At 38.7% G+C, this 22,475-nt stretch overlaps 1 protein-coding gene across 6 annotated transcripts in view; it reads right to left on the reverse strand.

The window, feature by feature from the left end:
• The window catches only part of slc2a9l2 (solute carrier family 2 member 9, like 2), a 69,821-nt gene that overhangs the window by 39,418 nt on the left and 7,928 nt on the right, over positions 1-22,475 (reverse strand). For 3 of the 6 annotated variants that reach the window (XM_051128416.1, XM_051128414.1, XM_051128415.1), the window contains 12 exons: positions 21,923-22,021; positions 20,032-20,192; positions 14,025-14,149; positions 13,557-13,702; positions 10,721-10,853; positions 10,359-10,463; positions 9,782-9,969; positions 9,142-9,252; positions 8,187-8,288; positions 8,028-8,103; positions 5,138-5,265; positions 580-4,420 (listed from right to left, as the gene is read on the reverse strand). In XM_051128416.1, the coding sequence (XP_050984373.1) occupies positions 4,181-4,420; positions 5,138-5,265; positions 8,028-8,103; positions 8,187-8,288; positions 9,142-9,252; positions 9,782-9,969; positions 10,359-10,463; positions 10,721-10,853; positions 13,557-13,702; positions 14,025-14,149; positions 20,032-20,192; positions 21,923-22,021 (1,614 nt within the window). In that variant the 3' untranslated portion in view covers positions 580-4,180. The other 3 variants (XR_007829131.1, XM_051128417.1, XM_051128418.1) reach the window with 3 other exon arrangements.

Below are 22,475 nucleotides of genomic sequence, written 5' to 3' on the forward strand. Positions count from 1 at the left end.
ACACACACACACACACACACACACGTGCAGCCGATGGCCTGGATACGCTTCAGTCTCACTGGACGTCAGGTGAGATTCTGCTCACACACACACACACACAGATCTCCCAGAATCCTCTCTGCCTGTGTGTGTGTGTGAATGAGGCACTAATGTGCTTCTGTTCCTGCACGTGTGTGTGTGTGTGTGTTTATATATAATCTACAGGATGATGTAACTGTGCTGTAACTCCATCAGATGTGTTTATCATTTGTGTACATATAGAACAAAACACTCTCATAAATCATGTGATGTTCAGAGGTGCAGTGACAAACATCTCAGCGTCCTGCAAACTGTTTTTTCCTCTATACCACAGTATTGAATTCTTGATTCTGATGTTTTGTATGATTAATCACTGCAAGCTCAGTAATGTGTGAAACATGAACTCAGTGTGATCTGTTTATGGATGTTTTGTGATTTTTGTACACTGTAGAATATGTGCAAAAAGGTGATAACAAGAAACTAAAAACTAAAGTTTAGTTTTATTATTTTTGTATTTGATATGATTTAGTATGTTTTTTTTTTTTTTTTTTTTTTTTTTTATTTATATACCGCCTTTAACAATAAAGAATTGTGACAAGGCGGCTGTACAGTATTAAGTAGGAAACAGTACATCAAGGCAAACCAAAGGCAACATTAAACACTCACATTATAGGTAAAGGTAGTTAATCAAAAACAATAAAATAAAATGCAATATTGTGTTAAGAGAAAGTGTCCCCAACTAAGCAAGCCAGAGGCGACAGCGGCAAGGAACCAAAACTCCATCGGTGACAAATGGAGAAAAAAACCTTGGGAGAAACCAGGCTCAGTCGGGGGGCCAGTTCTCCTCTGGCCAAAGTTCCCGTGGTCCTGTGCCGACAGCCGTCTAGGTGATGTGGTCTTTAATGTGGATCCGTCTCTGGGGCTCATCTAGACGATGTGGTCTCCGCTGACATTCAGGGCTGTAGAGGTCGTCTCTAGATGCTGATCCACCGTCTGGGCTGGGTTCGGACTGGATCCGGGGGACTGCAGTGACCATCTGATCTGGATACGGACTGGATCTGGTGGTTAATGTGACCTCGGAATAAGAGAGAAACAGACTAATAAGCGTAGATGCCATTCTTCTGACGATGCACCGAGTACATCGGGTGTTATGGGAAGTGTTCCCGGTTCCGGTTGACCTAATTAGTGCAGCCTAACAATCCTTTAACGGATTTGAATTATAAGAATGTGGATTTGTTATGTGTAAGCAAGGTTAAAGAGATGGGTCTTTAATCTAGATTTAAACTGACAGAGTGTGTCTGCGTCCCGAACATTGTAGGGTAGATTGTTCCAGAGTTTGGGTGCTAAATAAGAAAAAGATCTGCCGCCCGCGGTTGATTTTGATATTCTCGGTATTATCAAATTGCCAGAGTTTTGAGAACGCAGCGGACGTGAGGGACTATAATGCGATAAGAGCTCACTCAGGTACTGGGGAGCTAAACCATTCAGGGCTTTATAAGTAATTAGCAAGATTTTAAAATCTATACGATGTTTAATAAGGTTAAGGTTAAGGTTAAGGTTTATTTCTGTGCTCATCTATGTTGTGTGATTTATATGTGCACAGATCTCTCTATCGTCTGTCTGCTCAAATGAAATGTGTTTTGTTATTAAATGTGTGCATTTACGCTCACTGCGATTCGTGATTCATGAATCATACGCAGGCACCTGAACGATGTTAAGCTCGTATTTCTCCGTTGATGAGTTTATTTGTATTCTGATGTCTTCACGGAGTTGTATTTAGTTCACATAATGATTTTATCAGTGAATGATGTGTATTGTCTGTCTCCACCTGCATCAAGAATCTCGAGCACAGATTTTAAATGTGACCCTGGAGTCATAAGGGTCAATTTTTCAAAATTGAGTTCACATGAAAGCTGAATAAATGAGCTTTCCATTGATGTATTGTTTGTTTGGATAGGACTATTTGGCCGAGATACAACCATTTGCAAGAGTGCAAAAAAATCTAAATATTGAGAAAATCACCTTAAAAGTTGTCCAAATTAACTTCTTAATAATGAATATTACTAATCAAAAATTAAGTTTTGATATATTTACAGTAGGAATTTTACAAAATATCTTCATGGAACATGATTTTTACTTAATATCCTAATGATTTTTGGCATAAAAGAAAAATCAATCATTTTGACCCACACAATGCATTTTTGGCTACTGCTATAAATAAACCCCAGCGACTGTTTTTGTGCTGCAGGGTCACAAATGAGGTTCATTTACTTTGGTGAATCTGAACAGGAAATGTTGTTGACCTTATGCGTTTGCTCAAAACTTTCCAAATTTGAACAAACAATCTTGTGTTGAGCAATGTGCATGTTCCCATCATGCATCACAGCTTGAAATGTTATGTGGTTCCTGTTATTAAAGCGAAGATTGTGTTTTGCTTTCCTGGTTCAATTTTACGCTGCTGCTGTTGGGTTTCTGTCTTACGCCTCACAGATTCTGCTTGACGTTTGTTAAGTACTAATCGCACGAGCATCTCACCGTAACGCTGGATTTAATAAATCTGCCTCCAGTTTTAATGAGCAAATAATGCTGTCAGATTAATAAATGCTGAACAGTCTTCAGAAACCTTCACGAGAACATTCAATCTCAACTACCTGAGATGAACAGAAGCGCTTGAGCTTCAGAACATTTACTTCAAAAACACTGTAATGGATTACCTGATGGTAGGTTCATATTTCACTGCCATAAATGTTATAAAATATACCTACCAGAATTAGGAATACAGAAGTAAAAGTGAGGCTCATCTTGAGGCAGCTGCTCTACAGCACAAAAATGATTTTCATAATATTAGTCTTTTCCAGTACAAACATCTAAACATTCCTAAATCCAGACACATTTACTAGAGTAAAATATATACAGAAAAAAAAATGAAGTAAAATGAGTTAATAAATATTGTGTGTGTATATGTGTGTATATATATATATATATATGTGTGTGTGTGTGTGACCCAGGACCACAAAACCAATCATAATGGTAATTTTTTTTTAAATTGAGATTTATAAATCATCTGAAATCTCAATAAATGAGCTTTCCATTGATGTGTGTATTTGGCCAAGATACAACTATTTGAAAATCTGAAATCTGAGGGTGCAAAAAAAAACTCAAAATATTGAGAAAATCATGTTTAAAGTTGTCCAAATGAAGTTTTTAGCAATGCATATTACTAATCAAAAATTAAGTTTTGATATATTTACAGTAGGAAATTTACAAAATATCTTCATGGAACATGATCTTTACTTAATATCCTAATTATTTCTGGCATAAACGAAAAATCGATCATTGCCCCACACAATGTATTGTTGGCTATTGCTACAAATATACCCGTGATACTTGAGACTGGTTTTGTGCTTCAGGGTCACATATAAACTATATTACATAGCACATAGCAAATTGTGCATATATATAATATAACATATATATATATATATATAAGAATTTATTTGCAAAACGGATAATTTTAAAAAATCATGTTTTTTCATTGTGTAATTACTCTCAAACTGCAGAAAACAAAACTTTATATCTGATGCTTCTCCAGTAAATGTATCTTGATTTGAGGATGTTTAGATATTTGTACTGAAAAAACAAGACAGAAATTCTGAGGAAGAACATCAGTTTAGCAGTGACGACGTGAAGGAAAAGTGTAGTGCATTGCTTCATGTCTGTGGACTTTACTGCCCTACAGGAACATCACACGCACACACACACACGCACACACACACACACACACACACACACACACACACACACACACACACGCACAGAGTCTGGTCAGCTATTCTTGTAGGGACTCTCCATAGGTGTAATGGTTTTTATACTGTACAAACCATATTTTCTATCGCCCTACACCAACCCTACACGTCACACGAGACGTTCTGCATTTTTACTTTCTCAAAAAAATCCCATCATGTCCCATCATGACACGAGTCCCCATGAGTGTGTGTGTATTCAGGTTTAAGTCCCCACCAGGATATATAAACTAAACACACACACACGTAAAACTACAGACCACTGAGGTTAGCGGTGCTCTTCAGTCATAATGAAGGACTGAACATCATTTCTGAGAAGAAACATCAGTCGTGCGTCACTTTACAAACTCCTGCATGGTTCAGAAGGAGCTCTCCATCTCCCCGTCGGCACATTTGAGTCCGTTGGCGGCGTCCGTGTCCAGCACGTTCGTCATCTCCCGCTCGTGAGTCTGGTCCGGGATGCCGTTGATCTTGGAGAAACTCTGGCTGATCTCCATGAAGGTCTTGTTTTTGGTCTCCGGCAGAACGACCAGCAGATAAACGGCACCGACGGCACAAACCACCACAAACAGCAGGAAGGCAAACGTCTGCAGCGCCTCCTGTAGGAGCACAAACACACACACACACACCTGAGCTGCAGACATCTGGAACATCAGGCACATCTTCTAAACTGTAAGACCTTTTCAGTTGAATCAAACTCTTGATCCCTGGAACCAGAGATTTTGGGATAACTACAGAATCCTTACAGATTTAGGGATAAAATTAATTTAAATAAAAAACTTAAGTAAAAAATAAATAAATTAATACGTTTTGTTTTTATTTAATTATAGCAGTTCAATTAAGTCATAAAAATTAAATTAAAATACAAAATGCAATTTTAAACACAGCACTTACCTTACATAAATTAATTAAAATGATTATTTATTCATTCATTCATTTTTTAAAATGAATTCTATTAATAATTTTAAGGTCAAAATAATTCTTGGAGAATGGATGGATGGATGCTGTCTATGTAGTGGACTCAGTGCAGTTCAGACTGTGCTGATGTCAAACAGGATTACTCTGGTAATCTACTAACTTAGTCATGAATCTTGAAATATTCATTTTTATCTGTAAACCCACAGAAGCACAATGTGGAGTGGAGTGTGTGATTCTTACAGATGCAGACGCATTAAAGAGAATAAAAGTGCTTTTCTGTGTCGCGCTCTGACCTGCAGTGGATTATGGGAATCAGATTATACGTGCAGGACTGAAGACCTCACATCACCCACAAACAGTGTGTGTGTGTGTGTGTGTGTGTGTGTTGTGAGTCTCACCTGTATGAAGGGGAACAGGAGTCCCACAGCGAAGTTTGAGAGCCAGTTGACGGTGCCTGCGATCATGAACGCGGCCGGACGATACGACTGTTCAAACAGCTCCCCCGTCAACACGAACGGGACACCGCCTGACACACACACACACACGCACACACACACACACACACACACACACACACACACACACACACACACACACACACACACACACACGTTTATTTTTGTGAATTGTGGGGACTTTCCATAGACTTCTATAGATTTTGTACTGACCAAACGATATTGTCTATCCCCTAACCCAACCCTAACCCTAAACCTAGCCCTCACAGAAAACATGTTTGCATCGTTACACTTTCAGATAAACATCATTTACTATTTTTAATCATTTTTTAACATTGTGGGGACCGCAGGCCGGCCCCCACAATGTCAAAAATTTCAGGTTTTACTATCATTGTGGGGACATTTGGTCCCCACTATGTAGCAAAAACAAGTACACACACACACACACACACACACACATATCAGTAGATGAAAATCATGATCACTTCATCAGCAGCAAACACAAAGCTAATTCTCTAAACCAAAACATACGTATTTTCAACAGTAACTGCTGACAGTAATTCTGTCTGAAATCAGAGACGTTACTAATGAAAATGAAAGCTTTGGTCTCTGTGATGAGCACTAATGATGAAATCAGAGCGTTAAACTCACATCACAGCAGCTCTTTCATTTCACACAAACACTGAATGATGAGAAGCGTCGACTCTCGCTTACAACAAAACTTCGGACGTGTCATCTTTAACAGCTGATTGTATTTTCATTAATACTGTTTGAGAATCACTTTCTCACACTTTGAGCAAAACAACAGCAAACACACCAACATTCAGAACAAAACCATGATATTTAAAATATTTTAGTGGAACAAAAACAACCAACATTTAAATCTCTTAGAACAGATTGACTAATATTTAAAATCTTCTAATGAAATGAAACAATCAATTTTAACATTTCTAATGGAACTGAATCTGTTGTTCAAAAATCTTCAAAATCTTATTTAAATCTCATAATAGAACACTCAGTAGAATTAAACCACAGTTCAGTGTCATCATCACACGCTGAAACTCGAAATCAGTGTCCATCAGTGCAAAATTTTCAACTATAGTCTGAAATTTCTTGAAACTAGAAGAACCCGGAAATCAGTCTCCTCTGTAAGACAGAAATGATCCACAAATCAAAACGGATCAAATGTGTTCGCCTGAGTGTGTGTGAATGAATCACAATGAATGAGGAACATTAACACAGATCTGCTGCATAAACACTGAAATACACAAACACAAACACAATGAATCACTGTAATGGAGGAATGAGAATAAAACCCTGAGAGATCAGCCCTCCCTCCAGCGTCTGTCTGTCTCTGTCTCGTGTGTGTGTGTGTGTGTGTGTGTGTGTGTGTGTGTCCTCCTCACAGCTCGTGTCCTGAGGATTGGACACGGATTGAGCTGCACATCTATTTTTAAACATTTGCTTTAATGTTTTTTGGACAGCAGGAAACATTAGAGTTCCTGCGCATCTGGATCAGTCGCTTAATAACACAAACCACCACGACCATCTGTGCACACAAACACACACACACACACACACACACACACATCATCATTGCATCATTACATAAACAGCGGTGTGTGTCAGTGACGTCAGTATGTGGACGGAGCACCTGGACTTCCTCTGGGGAAAAAACGTCACGTCACCTCGAGCTCCATCAGAGTCACACACACACACACACACACACACACACACACACACACACACACACACGCACACACACACACACACAGAGACTCACAGACAGATTGAATGTGAGAGCAGGATCACACTGGGACTCAGGATCGTGTCTCTGTCTGAACTTGCTGCTGCTGGGAAACTCAGTGTCGGTGTGACAGACGGATGACTAACACTTCAAACAAATCAATTCAATGATTTAAATATGAGAAATGCGGAAATGAATCACTTCTGAAGCTCCACTTTCTCACATCTGTCCGTTTAACACTCAACTCTTGAGTCGACAGCTGATTGGCTGCTCACTTCAGTGAACATCCAATCATTTTCCATTTTATTAAACTACTCGCTTGTCTGACGTCAAGCGTCATCTCTTCCGTGACTTCCGGGTCCAATCGCTCTATCAGATGACATGAGAAAACAACAAACGGTACTAATTATACACTCACGATGTGATTTAATACTAACAAAAAATTATAACCCTTTAACTACCGAAATCCCAGACAGCCATACAGTGAAAATATAAATAAATAAATATAAAAAATTATTTGTGTTTGTGACGCTGTGAGCACGGAGACTGTAGTGTACACCTTAAATTTGAAAATGTTTAGCTTAAATGTTTTTTTACTGTAAATTTACTGTATTTAACAATATTTTTGAATAATTGAAATAGTTTTAAATGTTTTTTTTTCTTATTAAAAATGACTTCAATTTGTTAAAAATAAATGAATGAGTGTGTGTGTGTGTGAGTGACATTAATATTAATTTCTGCCGTCCAGTCAGGAGACAGTGATGTAAATGAGATGCAAACCATCTGCTGGGAACAGTGAGAGTTTCTCCATTTATATTCATGTGACTGTTCACTATATTTCCACTGAATATTAAAGCGAGTTATTAGAGATTCAGCGTCGTTTCATCTTTCTGAAGATCAATGAGAGTGAAATCTGGATATACGACACAGACCACACCAATGACTTCTTCAGATAGACGAGGAACGTTTCCTTTATACTGTTATGATCAGAACCAACCCAGAGCTGTGACCTTTGACCTCTGACACAACTGACCACACCATCATTACCACACTGATCAACACACACACACACACACACGTCTGTACCTGGACCGGAGCAGAAGGAAGCGATCAGAAGCAGAATGGAGGTGAAGCTGAGATACGGCATCCACGGGAACCTGTCCTGCACACACACACACACACACACACACACACGGCATGAGTTCAGTGTTCAGAGTGTATTTAGTGTGTGTGATTGTGATTTACCTGATAATGCAGGAAGACTGTGAGGAGACTGAAGAAAACAGCCATCGCTGAAAAACCAAAGATCAGTAACGGCCTCCGACCGACTTTCTCAATCACTAAACCCTGAAACACAGACACACAGCTGCACCTTTACTTTCTACACTCATACAATCAAACATCAAGTGTCACTGACTACAAATAAACAAAGAATTAATTACTTTATTTAACAACATTTCAAAACATGAAATAAATGTTTTCATATGCTCATTTTTCAATTTAAAAAGACTTTTTTTTTATTATTTAACTACACTTTCTAACACAAATTAAATCCAGTTTTTTTAAATTAAAAAATGATTTACTAATTTGTTGTTTTATTTAACACCATTTTAAAACAGGAATTACATAAAAACATTTGACATGTTTTACATGATTCATTTTTCCATTAAAAACTTAATTTCATAACATGAATTACATAAACCGTTTTAAATGTCTGTTATGTTTTATATTATGTCTTTTTTTCATCTAATGTACAGAAGGAGCAGTGAGTCTCAGTGTTCTGCTGGACATTTGTTTGTGATCAGAGAGCATCATGGGACGGTGATGAGCGTCACTATCACACATCAGCAGGCTGCCGCCGCTCGCTCGTGTCCATTGTGCTGCTAATGCAGAATTCCCATGATGCTCTTGATTCAGTGTCCTGCAGTAACAGGGACGATCAGCCTGTGATTTCCCATGAGGACAAACACACGGCTCTGAACACGAGACGCTTCCCTTCTCCCTAAACTCATTACAGCTCTCATCACGGGCTGCAGTTTGTCCTGCGGTCTGACCCGCGTCCACAGACGCTTCCGGAGCAGCATAACGTGAGAATCAATGACGACAAACTCAGTTTCAGCTGCACAGCAGCTCTACAGACGACAACGGCCTTTATTCAGATCAGGTCAGTGTGGACTGGATCGGTCACATGACGTCTCACCGATATGATGGCGGCCAGCGTCTCGATGCCGCCCGTGCTGAGCGTGATGTACGGGATCAGCGACTGCTGGAATCCGGCCTCCTGGAAGATCCCGTTAGTGTAATACCAGATCTACAGAAACAGATGATCGTCAGCAGACGCCGGCGACGCTTCAAACACATGAAACCCTTCATACTTCATACATAAATAATGCTTCGAAACATCATGGATGTGTTAAATTGATCCAAAGTGGCAGTAAAAACATTTATAATAATGTTACAAAAGATTTCTGTTTCAAATAAATGTTGTTCTTTTAAACTTTCTATTCATCTGTGAATCCTGAAAAATAAAATGTATGACAGTTTCCGCAAAAATACTGCACAGCACAGCTGTTTTCAACATTGATAATCATAAGTGTTTGTTGAGCAGCAAATCAGCATATTAGAATGATTTCTGAAGGATCATGTGACACTGAAGACTGGAGTAATGATGCTGAAAATTCACAGAAATAAATTACAGTTTCACAGATATTCACATAGAAAACAGCTGATTTAAACGATGATATTTCACTGTGTTTTTGATCAAATAAATGCAGGCTTGGTGAGCGGAACACTTTCTGTGTGTGACAGGCTGTTTTTAGTGGTGTTTGTGATGAACTCACGGCGTTGAGTCCGCACAGCTGATAGCAGCTCATGACGACGATCACGGTGATCAGCTGCCAGCGGAGCGAACGCTTACGGAAGAGCTCGAGCACCGACGCCGTCCGCTGCGTGTTCTGAGCGCGACTCTCGGCGTGAACCTCCTCCAGCTCACGGCTGACGTCTGAACGGCCCAGAAATGCCTGGAACGCTGGGACACACACACACACACATTTATATATATATATATATATTTTTTTTTTTAGATTTTTAAAGAGTTTATTCTAAAGGTGCAACAAACTATTTCATTTAATAGAAATAGATTTTTCTTACTATTATTTTATATATCAGACATTAAAGGGTTAAAGAGACATTCCCACCTATTTACCCCTTAAAATATGGTAAACAAATGTGTTTAGTTTGATTCAGCATGATTATATCTTTGACTTGAATAATCACAGTTAATTGAGAGGTTACTTAATGTTTTTGTCTGTGTCTGTGTGTGAAAGAACCGCAGATATGAAAGAACTGTCTCACACACACACACACACACACACACACACACACACACACACACGTGTTTCCTCAGAGGAGCGTAACTTTTGATTGGTGTTGTGATGTTGTGATGATGTGATGATGTGCTCAGCCTCATTCTGTCAGTCTGATCACACCTGATCTCATCATGGACATGAGAAACCACGACAACTAGAAGAAAGCAGCAGAGCATTTGATCTCAGACTGATTTAAGAGCCCCAAACTCCTCAAACTGACCTTGATGGTGAGTTAGACAAGAATTAATGAGTTAAATGAGAGTTTAATGAGCCCTTTTCACTCAAAACCAGTGATCTTGCTAATAATCACTCTCTCCTGTCTCATCGGTCACTGTGTTTGAACATCAGGTCCAGCAGCTGAAAGCACAGAATGTGTGTGTGTGTGTGTGTGATGATGATGATGATGTTGACCTTTTTCCGCTCTCGCCTCGTCCCGGCGCTCCATCAGCAGGAATCTCGGACTCTCGGGCAGAAACGGCAGGACACACAGCTGCAGCAGGGCAGGAAGTGCCAAGAAACCGAACAGGAAGTTCCATCTGCTTTCCTGCAAAATCACAGCAGACGTTCAGAGAGACGCTTGAGGTTCAGTGTCACGCAGCCGATACGAGCGGAGGACGACCGATGATTTGTTTTTGACTGATAACTCAAGTGTCAGGAGCTGCTAAATAAATAAATAAATCAGAAACATTACAGTAATGCAAAGTGCAAAGTTTAAACACAGTTTAAACTTTGACACACATTGATTTAAACAGGATAATCTTGTACCATAGATAAGAAGATATATTCTATTCATTGTTAGTAACAACATGAAGGACATTTATTATTACATTATGTGAAGGTTTAATGAAAAGATAGTAATTAAATCATAAATCATTTTAAAATAACAAAGTAAAACACTTGTGACCATTAACTGTGAATATGCAAATGTGATAATTTTTAACTTTCTACCTTAAAATCTACCTTAAAAAATAAATAAATATATATGAAGTGAAAGAGATTTAGGTGACAAAAAGAAAAGTTTGGGATTCACTGCATTACATGTAAATAAGAAATTAAATGATTATGTGTATTTTAATAAAATACAATATAATATAACATAATAATTACAAGCACTTAATTTTAAGAATTTTAAGAAATGATTAGATGATCCAGATTACATGTAATCGGTTACTACCAGCACTGTTTATGTATGGGTGTTTTTATTGATTTTTTTTAACAATAAAACAACCTTGATGAAACAATTTTACCCTCAATCCACCCAATGAAAGAATAAATACACAGTAAGTGCACAGTAAGTTTTAAGAACTGAACGTTCCTCTTAACCAGTACTTTTTACGATCACGTTTCCAGTCATTTCTGATTTACCTGATAAAGATCAGGATTTATGATGTAATTTTAACTCATTTTCTATGAAGTAAAATATTATCGAGCTTGACATAACTAGACAAATGTATATTCATTATAAAAACGCCCATGGTGATTTAAGGTTTTGTTCATTTGCATTTTCCAGTCTGTCCTGATTTACTGGATAAGGAGTAAGAATAAGGACTTTTATTCACAGTTTCTAGCCAATAAAATATTCTTGGCATAACTAGACAAATGTGTACTCATTATAAAAAAGCCCAAAGCGTTTTCAGATTTGATAAATTTTCATGACTTTTCCAGATGCAGAAATCACACTTTTAAAATGAGGCTTCCTCACTTTACCTGCTTTTTCAGGACAATGTGAATCCTGGCTGTTCAAACACAATTGTTGATGGTGAACTAACACAAGAACGATCCTGACTGTGTACTTTTAGCCGACGTTAAAGCTTGAGGAGAAGGACAGCTTCACCTTCGATCCTCTGCTCCAGCATCATCTGCAGGAGGAAGCGATGTCAGCGCCGACCGCGTCGTCTGGGGCTCTGACGCCGCAGATCACGACCCGCCGCTGGACAATCATGTGGACGGACACCAGCCTGGTTTGAGATCACGACCCCACAGAACGGCTGTCTGATCACAGACGACACTGGAGATCCAGATCCACTCCAGGCCAGCACATCTGTCTTATTTTACATTTTTGTTAATATTTCGATTTTTCCGTTGTTTATTTTGGCTGAAATTTTAATACTTATTTTAATGTTTTTTGTCATTTTTATTAGATTTATTTCAAGCTATTTTTTATGGTTTTAGTTTCAGTTAATTATAACAACAAAACAAGCATAACATCAGCTAAAATTACTCTTTATTTTCATTTATCTTATGTCTTTGAAGAACCGGGATTCTCATGGTCTTGGAAAATCAGAAAATCGGAGGAAGCCTCATTTTAAAAATGTGGAAAACAAATCTCATAAATCCATGGGCATTTTAATAATGAATATACAGTCTGTAGACACTCTAGAAATAATTGGACAGAATCATTGGACAGAAATTGTGAATAAAAATGGTTTAAAAAAAACCTTTAATTTTTTCCAGAAAATCAGGAACATCTTTAAAAGTCATGGCAATTAATTTAATAAAATCTGAAAATTCCAAAAGTATTTTTATACAATGAATATAAATTTGTCTAGTTATGCCAAGCTCAACAATTTATTTTATTTAGATTTATTTAGACTCTCTCTCTCTCTCACACACACAGTGTGATACTCTATAAACATGCAAATGTGAAGTGAAACTAAATTGAGCTGCTGCTGTAACTGAGAGTTTGCACTACTGAATAAAACACAAATGTGTTTACGATTGGATGAATCTGTGCAGCATCAGAACATTTGACCGAATATTTGTCATATAAAATGTCAAAATGTTTTTTTTTTCCAAAAACAGCCCCCCAAACTTTTGAATCATAGTTTCAGTTTCCACAAAAATATTGAGCAGCACAACTGTTTTCAACATCGCTAATAACCAGAAATGTTCAATTTTATTCAAATTTATTAGCACCTTTTACGATACATATCATTGCAAAGCAACTTTACAGCAAATTAAAGTTTTACAATATATTTAGTAGTAGCTTAGTTTGTTGAGCAGCAAATCAGCATATTAGAATGATTTCTGAAGGATCATGTGACGCTGACGACTGGAGTAATGATGCTGAAAATTCAGCTGCACATCACAGAAATAAATTACAGTTTCACAGATATTCACATAGAAAACAGCTGTTTTAAACTGTAATAATATTTCAGTGTTTTTACTGTATTTTTGATCATAGAAATGCAGCAGTGGTGAGCAGAAGAGATTTGTTTTAGAAACATTAAAACATCTGCAGACTCACCTGTCCAAAGATCTCAGGCAGTCCGAGCACCTGCCCGATGAAAACACCCAGACAGATGAAGATGGCGTGAAACTGACCGATGGAGCCGCGGATCTGCCGAGGAGAAATCTCACCCAAATACATGGGCAACACGCTGAGAGACACACCTGAGGGACAGACAGACGGACAGAGAGACAAACAGGACATTGTGTTTTAATATATTTTCCTGACACTCATTTGGTGCTAATAATGCTAACAGCAGAATGAAATCATTTCTGAACATGATGGAAGAATAGGCTGTATTTCAGCTGAACAATTAGAAATGAAGTATTATTATTATTTTATGAACATTTTGTGAATCCAATCTCTATTTGCTCTCGCTCATGTCTCTGAGAAACAACTGAGATATTAACGAGATCTCGTGTGTGATTGTTTGTATTGTGAGCTCATGAGCTGTTTCACTGCGATCGGCTGCCAATCAGGACTGACCTGAATCCATGCCGATGATGAAGCGACCAATGATGAGCATCTCAAAGGATCCGGCCGTTTCTCCCAGAGCCAATAGGAGCGCAGCGATCAGAGCCAGAGCGTTATTGGCCAGAAGAGTTCCTTTCCTGCACACACACACACCTGTATTATTATTATTATCAAATTCACTAACAGTGATGGTGAATATGAGCTAAATAGGAATAAGTACTGAGCACCGGGACGACAGTCAGAGCCCTGAATCTCTTTATGAACCACAAAATGAGAATCTCCAACCCTGAGGAACATCTGAATCATCTGTGATATCTGCTGGACGATCAAACTGAGCCGCACCTACACACCCAAGGGACACTGAGACAGGACCAAACACCTAGCAACCACACACAACACCCTAGCAACAGCACAGTGACACTGCAGCAAGCACACAGAAACAGAAGCGCACACACACACACACACACACACACAGTGAGAGAGTCAGTGAGGTGGTCAGTCTGCGCTGCTGTTGTTGTGAATTATTCCACGGCGCCGCACAGACGCTGATGATCCCTGACAGACACTGACCGCTCATCTGCTCTCGGCCGACACAACCACCGTCTCCGTGACGACCGCGCTCCGACGCCACCTGTGCAGAGCTCATAATGAGCATCGTAACGGTGATCATTAAAATAAACACGATCTGAATAAAACACGTACTACAAAACATTAAATATCTTATTAGTTTAGCTGCAAGTCATGCGACCATTAATCAACACCACAGAATCAGGAACATCAGAATATGTTGTTAAATTATTGAAATATGAATTAAATCATAAAAAATTTAAGTCATTTGAAGATAAAACACTTGAAATAAAAACAAGAAATATTAAAGGGGTCATAAATTGCAAAGATTAAAGTCCCAAACCCAAAGAGATATTCTTTATAAAAGTTAAAGGAGAAGTCCACTTCCAAAACAAAGATTCACAGATAATGTAGTCACCCCCTTGTCATCCAAGATGTTCATGTCTTTCTTTCGTCAGTCGTAAAGAAATTCTGTTTTTTGAGGAAAACATTTCAGCATTTTTCTCTGTATAATGGACTGATATGGTGCCCCGATTCTTCCCCGGCTGGGATCGTTTACAACCGCATTTGTGATCGTTTGAAGCCGCATTTAAACTACATTTTGAAAGTTCAAAATCGGGGCACCATATCAGTCCATTATATGGAGAAAAATGCTGAAATGTTTCCTCAGAAAACATAATTTCTTTACGACTGAAGAAAGAAAGACATGAACATCTTGGATGACAAGGGGGTGAGGACATTATCTGTGAATCTTTGTTTGGGAAGTGGACTTCTCCTTTAAGACTCAGCCACGCCTTTCCGTAAACGGCTCGTTCAAGCACGCCCCCACATGTCTACATCACGATGTGGGAAGATTTGCATAACACCGCCCACATGTATATGCAAATAAAGAATGCGTATCTTTTATTCTCGCTGTCGTATTGTTGCAGCCGCTGCCATGTTGTGGAGACGCTGTGTGTTTCGTTACGAAAGCAAAAGTACTTTGTTTAGCCTTCCAAACGAGGACACAACTAGAGATCAATGGTTAAATTATAATTACAACACTGTTCTGGAATAGTGTGTGCAGTGCATTTTACGGAGGACTGTTTCCTGAACCTGGAAGCGTAGCCTACAATGCCATCTGTACACAAAGGGTTAAGGCTATAAAGTGGGGCAATTCCAGCGTTGCAAGGACAGTCTGGCGTTTCTGATTCACGACCTGTAAGTACGTTTTCATATTTAAAGAATTTGCTACTGACTATTCAAATGCGAGTTTTGAGCAGTGTAGAGTAGCGCTTGTTTGTCGTTTCTACGATCACAAAGGCAGACGTGGTGTTATGTTTACACTGCGTGACACGACGTGTAAAAAGACAGTATGAGTCATTATAATCAGTAATTATTCCCTACTGGATGCAACAAATGTCTCATTTACAATTGTTTTTTTTTTGTTTTTGTCTGGTTGCGGTGGGAAACGGCATCACAACATGGTAAGGGCCGTAACATTTCCATCTCACGCTAAAGGTATTCGGTCAATCACAACGCACCAGGCAGCTGGCCAATCAGAGCACACAGCGCTTTTCAGAATTATGAGTTTTGTAAAAATCGATGCGTTTCAGAAAGGCGAGGCAGACAGGAGCAACAATAATGTACAGTATGTGTGGAAAGTAATGTTTTTGAACCTCAAACCGTGTAAACACTTTACATTACACCAAATACACAAAATAATGTTCTTTTTAGCAACATCTGTAGCTGTCACAGAAAACGTTGTATTTTCTTTTAATTATTTCAGTCATTTATTTTGTAAAAAGGTATTTAGTACACAAATGGTGTACAATTTATTGTCAGTGTTTATTTGAAAATTGTATTTGAGTATTATGAAACTGGGTTAATAGTGACACCTACAGGTGAAATGTGCAACGTTAGTTGAATTTGTCACATGATCTAGCTGGACACATTAGTATCAGATTCACAAGAAGTGTACACACGCTGAGAGCTACATGATTATTTGTTGGAGGAAATACATACATTAATGTCTCCTGGATTTCTGATTAGAAGGCGCACACGGTATGTTGTTTATTCTTTAGATTTCATCTGTTAATTTATAATAACGCACTATGTGTATTGATGTTGGTTCAGAAACAGGAACACACTCATATATCTGAATGTTATTTATTTGTTTCAGTTTTTCACGGTGTCATGACGTAAAGATGTAAAGATGTAAAGATGTTAATGATATCCAAAGGGTGTCACGATGTTCAAGTGGTGTCGAAGTATCAAGATGGCGATGACGCCGATGCTTGCTCTTTGCAAGAAGATAATAAACGTTAAGACATCAGTTGAAGCGTGATTCTTTTAATCAGAAGAAAACCTTCAGGAGCCGTTACAACATCTTATGAGCAGTGTTGGGGAAAGTTACTTTTAAAAGTAATGCATTACAATATTGAGTTACTCACTAAAAAAGTAACTAATTACGTTACTTAGTTACTTTGTATGGAAAGTAATGCGTTACTTTACTTATGCCTTACTTTTTAAATTTGGGCTTGTTTTGTTTTTAATATAAAAAGTTCTATTTTTGGCAAATGTAAAAGCTTTTTCACACCAAAAGCCTCAGGCTTTGACAAACGTAAATTCACATCTGTATAGTAGAGCGCAGAAGAAAAAAATGTCAACTCTTCAGCAATAAAAAAAGGAAAACATATGTTAGAGTATCTGGAGTAATTTTTGCTTATTAGTATTGGTGAATTGGATCATCGAAGGTCGGCAGCAAAGACATCAGTTAATAAAATGGTATTAAATGCATAAAGGATATTTGTATTATTTAACATATTTAATTATTGCAGGTTTGTGTCATATTCTGAGTTGAATTTCACTGTTTTTATTCATTTTGAGGAATACTGAATCTGTTTTTTGTGAGTGAGATGAATTAATGCATGTTCACATTTATTCTAGAACTAACATCTCACTCCCGATTTCTCTCAACATGGGGACAGGAGAGCTGTCAATCAGTAAATGGGGGGAAAAGAAACTGGTGTTACTTATTTGAAAAAAGTAACTTAGATATTTTCTTGTCAATTAAAAAAAAGTAATGCGTTACTTTACTAGTTACTTGGAAAAAGTAATAATATTACGTAATTCACATTACTTGTAATGTGTTACCCCCAACACTGCTTATGACCCCTTTGAAAATGTGTTTATCTGCATTAATTTACTGAAATATTAAACCAGTTAATGTATTGAAGATATTCCATCAGTGAATGTCAAATAAAAATGAATAAATTATTTGATCATTAACTGACAGAAGAGAATTCTGAACATGTGCTGTTAAATTATTGAAATATTAATTTATCATCTCAGGGAGACTTCAATATTTGGGGTTCAGCTGATAAAACCTTTTATGAATCTCTGCTCTGAAATGTAATAAATGGCCAGACGTTTGTTCTCTGGTTTTCCAGAATAAGAAGAGAAATTAATGTTAACATACAGCGGGACAGTTTGTGCTGAATGACGGTCAGATCTGATCACATCCTGCAGCGACTCCTGATTTAACGCTGCTCTGGAAAGATAAATCACTGCTGAGTGTGTGTGTGTGTGTGTGTGTTTATATGAGTGTGTGTTCAGTTGTTCTGTGACTGGCGGCATTTCCGTGGTTTGACTCTGTAAATCCGCTGTGTGTTTGTGAGCTACAGACGCGTCCGTCACCTGTCAGAAGATCCACTGATCCACGCTCACATTCGGCTGTGGCGCTCCTGCTGTTGACTCTATAAGATCCGGAGTTTCTCGCAGCTTTGGATTTAAACACGGACTACCAGCATTCCACAGGGATTTCAGTGCATGTCGAGTAAATCACACGCTGCTATTTTGGACACACGCTGTTCCACTTCAGCCCAACACTGACGTCATGTGCATGTGTGTGTGTGTAATTTTGCTGTCTGCTTGTTAGGGCATTACTATGCTGGATGATTGCTTGACTTTCACCATACCGTATGTATATTACTATGCTGTACTATACTGTATGTACCTGTTTTGTGGTCCAGCAGGTGAAAACAGTGTCTGATCACTGGAGTAGCAGCACACTCTCCATGATCTGAGCGCAAACACTGCAGGACGACACACACACACACACACACACACACACACACTACCGCGGCACTAGGACTAGTGAGGATTGAGTTAAAACATGTTCACGTTTATCTATAAATCAAACAAAGCCCAGAATGCACTGCAGCCTCGTCTCAGTGTCAGAAGAGCTCCAGGTCGTGACTGACGGGTCAAAACACTCAATACACATCGACTAGATCCACGGCAGACAAACAGACTCTCGCCCGCACACATTAAACATACATGAGAAAACTCACATGCCGTTTACAGGAGAATTTCCTCCTCCGGTGCGGTGAGACGTCATACAGCGCTTTAGAGTGAGGGACTGAGTCAGAGGTTACAGGTTCAAGCCCTGCTATAGGGAATCTATGATCAGAAGTGATCTTCTGAAACGCAGACTGATGTTCACTCCAGAGAGATTCATGAACGATGAGGAGCTTCAGGCGGACAATTATTCACCTTCACAAACACACATATTCTGCGGTTAAAGGTTCAGATGAAAATGAAAAGAAAAAAATGAAATATGATGAAAACAAATCTCCTCAAACCCTCAAACCAATCTGTGTGTGTGTGTGAGACAGACGGGTGCACAGATGGATAGACAGACAGATATAGTGGACGTGGAGTGGATTGTGATGATCAGAACTGAACTGGACTCGTTTCTGTAGCAGCTGATCGTCTGTCCAGATGCAGATAAAGATTTTCCCCTGGGAAATAATGAGTGTTGAAACGGCTCCATCCAGAGAACAGCCTCCTGTTAAACACCCTTCAGAGCACATTTGTGTGTGTGTGTGTGTGTGTGTGTGTGTGTGTGTGTCGCCTCCTAATGCAGCGTGACCAGTGTTCTGATGAGCCCAGCACAGCATACGTGTAAATGTGTCACAAACACACACAGCAGTTGTAATAAAGACAGCAACACATCAACACCGTCACAATACACACACAATCACACGAGCTGACAGATCTACATGTCAGATGACTGTAAACTCTACAGATATCAGCACTCATGAATCTATCAGTGTCCTCCCTGAACTAGAGTTCAGGCTGTTGTCTATTCTCCCTCATTTCACTGCATTCTGGGACTGTCTTCTCTAGGTGTATGTGATGCTGCATTAGATTCCATTCCAGTTAAGACGTCTTATAAGTGCACCGTAACTAACATAGCTCAACATCAACATGAAACACAACATGAAAATTACTCATTGCCTCATTTGCATATCATTTGCATATGTTTACATAATTGCCTGAGCACACAGACTGACTGTCAATCAAAACCACGAATGAAGAGCAAAACCACGACAGAACTAAACCAGCTGCAGACCGGTTTGTCTATGTTTAACTGTTTTGCACTAATTAGTTTGTGCTTGAGTCTCACCTGCCCAACACTTTGATGAGGAAAGAGACCGTCAGCGCCCCCACCAGACCGCCGATGGCAAAGATGGACACCGTGATGGACCAGAGCAGGGTGACCGTCCCGTCTCCAATGGGCTCATTATAGCGATCGATCCACGTCTTATTGTAGAAGGTCTTTATGTACTGCAGAGAGAAACAGACGGATCAATGTGACCTCTGGGAAAAAGACACTCACGTGACCTTTGACACCCTACACACGACTCTGACCAGCCAAACTAATGACACTCAGAACAACAGGAGAAGAGACATAGACAGATAGATAGATAGATAGATAGATAGATAGATGTGTGTGTGTGTGTTTCATGAAATCAGTGCCTTTTCCACTTAGAAAAATTGAAAAATAAAATAAGTTTAATCAATATTTTTTTTTAATATCCATGAAACGAGGACACTTTAAAGGTGAAGTCCACTTCCAAAACAAAGATTCACATATAATGTACTCACCCCCTTGTCATCCAAGATGTTCATGTCTTTCTTTCTTCAGTCGTAAAGAAATGTTGTTTTTTGAGGAAAACATTTCAGCATTTTTCTCCATATAATGGACTGATTTTAAATTAAAATAATACAATTTAAATACTTTTTAATGTCAAACGCAGTATATAAGTTGAATTATTTTTATGAAAATAACCGATTGTTTCGCTAGATAAGACCCTTCTTCCTCAGCTGGGATCGTTTGAAGCTGCATTTAAACTACATTTTGGAAGTTCAAAATTGGGGCACCATATCAGTCCATTGTATGGAGAAAAATCCTGAAATGTTTCCCTCAAAAAACATAATTTTTTAACGACTGAAGAAAGAAAGACATGAACATCTTGGATGACAAGGGGGTGAGTACATTATCTGTAAATTGTTGTTCTGGAAGTGAACTTCTCCTTTAAAATTAAAGAAATTGTATTGTGCCATCTCAGGCTATGTAATTTATAATTTTTTTTTTTCTACCTCAGGTTTTGGTATTTTTGTCAACCCTGTTACCGACACAAATGTTACTAGATACTATAGTTTAATTAGAGCTCATACGCCACTGAATGTTGTACGCATTAGCTCAAAAACGTACCGAGGGGGACCTTTAAAATGTTTGAATTTTACACAGACAATCTTTAAACAGGGTCAAATGTCAAAACATGTTACTGTAAGTAACAGGTTTGATAATTTCAGACAAATTTGCTAATTGCTAGCTAATAGTCAAGTTCACAAAAGCACATATTGCACACTTTGAAAGGATTTTACGTGTAGATACTGATTATATTAAATGTAAGAAATGATTGTTTAAATTTACATTTTAAAAATGGTAACAGGATTGGCATTGCATGATGTCCCCCTCAGTCAAGCCTCATCATCAAAAACAGAACATTATAGAGGAGTGAGAGAAACATGCTTGTGTTTTAAGTGTCGAGAGATGATGGTTGAGAGGTGGTGTAACCTACTAGAAATGATGTCACTTGACTGTACATTATTTTACAAGAGGTTTTTGATGAGGGTAACAGGGCTGACATGAAATCAGGGGGCATCAAAAAATAATATATATTATAGAAAAAATGCATAAGGATTTCTTTACAATAAGACTATATTTAGAACAATATGCAAATGTGATTTTTATATCTGGTGAGCTCTGATTGGCTGTTGATACTGACTGAGTTCAAAGCAAACGTTTGTCAGATCAAACGCAGCAGGAAGTAACTCTGAACTAAAACTCACCACAGGGAATCACTGCTAACAGGAAGCTTTAACTCACTCACACAAACCAGGGGCTGAACTGCATTATAATCATGTGTGTGTTTGAGCTTCATTAGTTTCCATCACAGTTCCTGTTCCTGCTGTTTAACTCGGTGATGAGAGCTCAGAGCTGGACTTACTCTGGCCGGAGCGTTGACCACCGACAGGTTATATCCGTACAGGAAGGACGATCCTACGGATCCGAAGAACGCGGCGCTGATCAAACAGACGGTCAGACGCTGATGGGAAGAGAAACACACGTTAGTCACACACCGAGGGTATTTGTGTGGCTGATGTCACGCTGGTGTTTTTAGCGGCGTGTGGTCAGTGTGTCTGATCTCCAGGATCTCCAGAGATCATGAGCGGATCACGCCGCACCGCTGAGGAACGTGTCACGTGATCACATGACCTGTACCTGCCGGTCCTCACGTGCTCATAATGCGGATCATCACACACACACACAGAACCTCCACATCCATCTGGGACACGCAGGATTTAACAGATCCGTCGCTTCCGCATTAGTCTGATTGAACGTTTATATGAATATTCATAACCAAGCTTCTCCAGATCACAGATTCAATCATTATGTCAAACTAACACTCACTGGAACTAGTGATTAATGAGCCGTCACATGATGACCTTGTGGAAATAATATTGCTTTTATGTTGTAGCAATGTTGAATGCCTATAAATA

This window comes from Labeo rohita, chromosome 14 (assembly GCF_022985175.1).
Source record: "Labeo rohita strain BAU-BD-2019 chromosome 14, IGBB_LRoh.1.0, whole genome shotgun sequence".
NCBI classification, from domain to species: Eukaryota; Metazoa; Chordata; class Actinopteri; order Cypriniformes; family Cyprinidae; genus Labeo; species Labeo rohita.